Source organism: Molothrus ater, chromosome 5 (genome assembly GCF_012460135.2).
Source record: "Molothrus ater isolate BHLD 08-10-18 breed brown headed cowbird chromosome 5, BPBGC_Mater_1.1, whole genome shotgun sequence".
NCBI lineage: Eukaryota > Metazoa > Chordata > Aves > Passeriformes > Icteridae > Molothrus > Molothrus ater.
The window spans coordinates 15378975-15385443 of NC_050482.2; the positions used below are offsets into that span (position 1 = coordinate 15378975).

The 6469-nt window shown below is 39.0% G+C and overlaps 1 protein-coding gene across 4 annotated transcripts in view; it reads left to right on the forward strand.

Annotated features, from left to right (window-relative positions):
• The window catches only part of KIF21A (kinesin family member 21A), an 86816-nt gene extending 83546 nt beyond the window's left edge, over positions 1-3270 (forward strand). For all 4 annotated transcript variants that reach the window (XM_036401815.2, XM_036401817.2, XM_054514800.1 and 1 more), the window contains 2 exons: positions 62-261; positions 2020-3270. In XM_036401815.2, the coding sequence (XP_036257708.1) occupies positions 62-261; positions 2020-2113 (294 nt within the window). In that variant the 3' untranslated portion in view covers positions 2114-3270. The remainder of the gene's footprint in view (positions 1-61; positions 262-2019) is intronic.
• Positions 3271-6469: the final 3199 nt, after the last annotated feature.

Sequence of the window (6469 nt, forward strand, 5' to 3'; positions counted from 1 at the left end):
GTGCTTGTTCCTCTGGAATGTTCTGCAGCCCTGTGAGACTTGTGTGCCTTCTCTCTTTCAGCAAATCCCCAATGCTCATAAGGACTGGGTTTGTGCTCTTGGCCTGGTGCCCGGGGTGCCGGTTCTGCTCAGCGGCTGCAGGGGAGGCACCCTCAAGCTCTGGAACGTGGACACCTTTGCACCCATTGGGGAGATGAAGGGACATGACAGCCCAATAAATGCCATCTGCACCAACTCCAGCCAGATTTTTACAGCTGCAGAGTGAGTTCTTCTCCATGCATCTTTCTTTTCTGTGTCTCCTGCTAGAATTCTGTCCACGCACATGTGTTTAGGACATGTGTAACGCACTTCATAGAAAGCATCAGGAGACCTTGTCCAGTCCATGCCCCTCAGTGCTTATATCTATCACAGCCATCCCCAAAGTGGGGTGCTTGCACCCCAGAGAATGCACAACATGATCCACTGGGGTGCTGGAATAAATGATCAGAACTCAGTAGTATGTGTATATAATTAATAAATATACACAGCAGTGTGGGCTTAAAAAAATTTAGTGGTAGAGGTGCATGATCAAAACAAGTTTGGAGACCACTGATCTACAGGATGGCAGGGAGAATTTGGCAGTCCTTGAGAACTTGATAAGCTTGTCTCTGCAGTTGGACTATTTCCTGGTAAAACTCATTCCTTACCTGTGCAAATTCTCCTAAAAGCCATGGCACATGGCTGTTGGTTTGTGCTTGGTTTAAATGCTGGCATACAGCAGAAGCTTTGCAAGCCATCCTACTGTCCTGTAAACACCTCGATTTGAATATTTGTTTGCTCAGTAAAAGTGAGCAAATTGAGGACCTGAAACTCAGGGGAATTGACCAAGAAAAGTACCTTGTTATGGAAAATATGCAGGAGATGGCAACAGAGCTCTTTGTGGTGTAGTCTGAGCACAGGAGCTGTGAAAGAGGATGTGTTGCATTCTTGTGCCAATTGTGGAAGCTTCTGGCCTTCTGAATTACAAGCAGGTCTTTCTGAATCATAGCAGGATTTCAAAATTGCCAAGTTTTCATATTTGGTGGTCAGGTTTTATGTTTAATCACTAATAGGTAGGGGTGGAGAAATCAAAGCTCATGTTTCTGTTTGCCTAAAACTTATTAATCCATTTAGAACATACATGCATCTGAAATTCTTTTTTTTTTTTTTTTGTCATTAAAAAATGTCAGTCTTTTGGTATTTCTAGCAGTGGGCTTAAGGTCGAAAAAATTTAGATGGTTCCTAACAATTTACAGTGAAATGAAGGCACAGAAAACACTTTTAACTGTCACAACTCTGCTCAGCCTGCTGGTTTCTTTGAGGGGGTTGTGAGGAATATATGAATCAGTGTTGGCTAGTCATTCAAGTTAATGTTTATGAGAAATTCATAACTTCCCTTTCATGGAATAAATTGCTATTTAACAAGACTAACTCTTTATTTTACTTCCAAATTATAACAGCGTTTTGTAATACATTTTATGTGATATTTTATTTACACATACTTTAAATTTGTGTAAATAGTGATTTTTTTCCAAAAGTACATAACTACAGTCTGGGCTTCTAAACATCAGCTCACTGGTATGTGCTATCTAGCACCTTGCAAATGGGTTTGGGTTTGTTGGGTATTTTTTGTTGGGGAGTTTGTTGGGGAGTTAGGACTTCAAATTGTCTTGTAGTTTTGTGCTTTTTTTACTTATGACAGACTGACACCTCTTTACTTTTCTTAGGCATAAAGTCTTTATACATTCTTAGATGGCTAAAGGTCATAGCCAGTGCTGTGATAAGGTTAGGGAATCTTCAGTGTTGTACGTGTTAAATTGCGAAGTCTCCTAGAGGTGGAATAACCCTTGCATGTCCATTAAAGAGCTGGTATTTTGCCAACAATACCTTTCTGAATAAGGCACTCAAGCTTTTAAGGAAGTGTCCCTGGCCCCCCCTTGGCCCTCTCTCCCTCCCCAGTGTAATCACAGTGCTCTAATAGTGCTTTGTTTTGGTTTTCAGTGATCGCACTGTGAGGATCTGGAAAGCTCGGAATATAATAGATGGACAGATCTCAGATACAGGAGATGCAAATGAAGATCTTGCCAGTAATTGAAATTACAGGGGATAAAGGAATACATTGATCAATTTGAGGTGCACTCTATGCAGTTTGCTGCATGTCCTAGTAGTTAAACACTGATGACTGGAATGGACTGAAAATGCGTGAACTGTTCCACTAGACCTGCTGTCCTTAAAATATGTACTGTATTTAATAACCTCTTGGTAACATGCTTGAGTCTCAACAGTCACGTGTATCTCTATATATTATGGCTGAATTTGTGTGCATATGTAATACTTGCAGTTTAAATTAACTGGAATTCAATCTTCTCTAATGACCATCTCAAAATTATAACCCGAAATATATAACAAAAGTGCTCTGCTGTATTTCACTCACAAGTATGATCAGCTGTTTTGCATTTTAGGGTAACAGGGGAAGGAACGTGTCCCAGGAATAAACCTTTGATCATGAGAGGCAGTTTGAAGATTTTAAAGGTCACTTACACTGTTGTTAGGAAAGTGGAGTGAATAATAGATGGGAAGAAGCTGTTAACGGTACATCTACCTGACATGGCTGTATCCCGCTAACAGCAAATGCCATATGATTTGTGTGTTGATAGCATATAATCTGTGTTGACCAAAGTTGTGCAGCTGTGTATACTCTGTGCTCAGGACTAGAACTCAAATGCCCACAAATGGCTGTGTTTTATTTGTGTTTTGCCTATGTTCTGCAATGACTAGATGTTCATAATGTCATGATAAATATATCTTAATCTATTTTTCTTACGGATTTGTTTCTATCATCTCACATTTTCTTTTTTTTAAGCAAATTGTCTTTCCTTTTTATCTAATTTTATATGCTGCTAAATGTATTTTAAATACACTGTTTTGCAAACCTTGGCAGTTACTTTGAGAACTGAACCACGTTTATTGGGAAAAGCTATGTAAATAGATGGTTGTATAAAGAAAATATCTTATCTTGTGCCTGTATGACTTCTAAAGCTCTTGGAACCTGGATATTGAGGGAGGATGTATAATTTACCCAACTGCTCTGAATATTAATTTGTAAATTCTGCAAATTTTAAAATTTTATGTAGATTAAGAAACAGTGTTTGGATATTGAGGTTTTTTTGGTTGTTTTGTTTTTATTTTTCAGAAAATATCAGTCTGTAAATTATAGCTTGTGTAGGTAACAAATAAAGATGTGAATGTGAACTGCTTTTTTGCCTTGTCCATCATGCTTCCTCATAAAAAATTTACTTCCTTTGCAAAGGTGTTGAATTTAAACCCACAGTTTTACACAGTGCAGTAGAGTAGCTTGGTGAGCACCATAGCCCATATATCCCATTGTATCCCATGTCCCTGTTCTCCTTGGCCATTATTTGTGTTTTTACAGTACTTAGGAACCCTAGGGGGATTCCATCACACTTAGTGTAGTGCAGACATACAATGAAGCAGGTGACTCCTGTTCCTATGAGATGACACCTCTCTTCCCTTATTGCATGGAAACATGGAAAAGTGCTGATGCCTCTTACTGATCTTGGAGGAATTACTTCCTTCTCTGCTCAGCTTGAAAGGAGATGAAAATACTGCTTGCAATTTAAGGTTACCAATGTGTTCCAAGTTTTGATAGAGACGGGCAATGAATTATATATATTGGTTAAAAACAATGTATAAATTAGTTAAAATAAGCAGCAGCACTACCACTTAGTGTTTGTCTATCATGCTTTTTAGCTACTCAAAGGGTATAGACACAAATTATTTGGGACTATGGGACAACCTTGAGCAAATTCCAGTGGAGAGTGGATTTACATACAACTCACCTGAGAGGCTTTTTGTGCCTGGTGGAGGGTTCCTGTTCCCCTTGGCCAGCAGGTGTTGTGCCAAGCTACACAAATGATACCAACAGCTTGGCGACCCCTGTTTTTGGGGCTGGACACTCATGGCTGTCTGGGCAATATTCATGTGAATATTGTGTTCTGCAGCTGCAGGACAGAAGCCCTTGCAGCCCTGGGAAAAGCCTGCCCTCTGTCCAGCTGCTCGACTCTGAGCACATGGGGCTGTGTGGCCCTGGCCTGAGCTGCAGATGTTCCTCTCCAGTGATGCCTGGCAGAGCATATATTTAGTTTGGCTTATTTCCTGATAGGCACTAATGTTACTTAATGTATTCATAAAAAATATTTAGTTTTAATTTTTTTTTCTTCCAGAAAGATATTCCACCTAAACCAGGTTTTTCCATAGAACAAAGCTTTCACACTTTTGCTCTGAAAGTTCTTGCCATCAAGTAATTGGAAGAAAAATGTCATTTTGTAAAGGTCACAGTATCACTGTCTTGTTTTAATGGAGAATTCTTTGTTTGTTTTTCTCCAAACTTCATCTGTGCTGTAAACCCATACATGTGACAAAAGATAATATGAAATCAGAAAAAGGTAAGCACTGGACTCTCACTGTCTGAACATATTTGTGTCAAAAAAACCAAAGATGGTCTCTGAAAAAGAGAAGAAGTCATGGAAAAATCACATTTTCCTCTCAAAGTTGGAATTCAGAAGTTGAGCAAAGTGTGTGGAAAAATTAGACTGTATCTCATCATATCTGCTCAGATACAGGCAAGGTCATGTGTTACAAATAATCTCATTAAAGATATGAATGCTGAGAACATATTTGCAATGCTTCAGATTGTGTATCAGAACAAGTGCTTATCGTGCCCCTGCCTTGTATAAAAGGCTTCAGACTGCCTGCACAAGTCCTCCTTCAACCATGGCAAGGATGAGGAGCCTGTGTTTCTTGGCTGTTGTGCTTGCAGGTAAGTACACCACATTTTTATTTTGTCCTAGGCTTCATAAGCAAAATATAAAAGTGCTAACAATAGAAGAGCTGTTTAAAGAAATTACTGTTTTCCATGGAAAAGGAGAGAACAGGCATGGCACTGACTCCACCTGAGGTGACTGTGGGAGGACAGCAGAGCTGACTTTAGAAATATGCCCCAGTCCTACAGTGCATTCAGCACTTGGGCACCAGCATAGTCAAAAGGGAATCAGTGGGATCGTTCAGCTCTGAAGTTACCTATTGCTTTGTTAGTTTTTTTTTTCTGTAATTTTTACTCCAGCATACCAGAGGTTAATTTGGTCCAGAGCATAGGAAAGGGAGAATACATATTATTTTGTTGCTTGAGAATGGAAACTCTGCAGAAAATGCCTTTGAAATCTACAGATGAACCTAAAATGTAAATAGTAATACCATTAAATGCAAAACTGTGTGGTAATACTTCAATTTCTTTCTTATGCCTTAATTTTAATCCAATTTTTCAAAATTAAAGTGAAGATTTTTAAAAATCAATGAGGATTATTTTTCACCTATATCTTTCTAACTGCCTTGCTTTAGCTTCTGTTCCCATGGAAATTATCATGGAAAAGCAGCAAGTAGCCATAGCTGTTGCTATATATTCAACTGCTTGTTTGGATTTAGTCTTTGTATGTTTACAGACATGGGCTGTAAATACAGTGAAAATCATGGTTTTTAAATTATTTTTAAAAGTAGGGAAGGAAAATTGTATCTTCCCACTTGCTGCTATCCTGTTTGTACTACAATAGAAGTAAATCCAGGAACAAGGGATGAACAAGGTTGCAGCCTTATTCAGCTGCTCACACCTCCAAATCTTTGTTTTTAAAATTTGCTGGAAAATGTAAGCTTTGCATTAATGGGAGAAAAAATGGAAGAAATTTCTTGGCTCCTACTGGGGAATTGTTTTTTTTTCCCTGTGAACTAGGTTAGTCATTCACAATCTTGTTCATAAGAAGTATTTTGAAAGTATTTTACAATAAAAATTAGTTCATAAAAGTCTCCCACAAACCTATCCTGTATAAAATGACACTACATTAATCATCTGCTGTAGTGTGTTCAGTCATACTCTTCTTGATTTCAGCAATGAAAACACTAATGCTGCATTTGACTCTCACTAGAAAACACAATCCAGACCAAAATTAAATGTGATGGGTTTTGTTTATTTTGTTCTCCAAGAAGAAATAATTGCAGGATTGCAGAAGGATGCTCATATTCCTATTATGCTTTGGATGAAAAAGAGGATAAGAATTTATAGCTTTTCTATGTGATGTATCATGAGGGGTGAATGCTGGACAGAGAGCAGTCAGCCTGTGGGACCTGACTCTCTGCCCCAGCAAACAGAGGTGGAAACCAATCCTGCCTGCCCAGCAGCTGGTGAAGGTTAACAGCCAGATAATTCCTGTTAATTCCAGCCTCCAGAAGATGATCATGAGGCTCTGTGGCAGCGAGCAGTGAGCTCTGCTGAGCAGCCTGGGAGCATCAGACCTGAGTGTCAGATGTTCCTGTCTAAAAGGGGCATGAGAGTTTTCTCAAAAAAAAATGTAGGTGGCACTCCTGCTTTTCTGTCTTCATA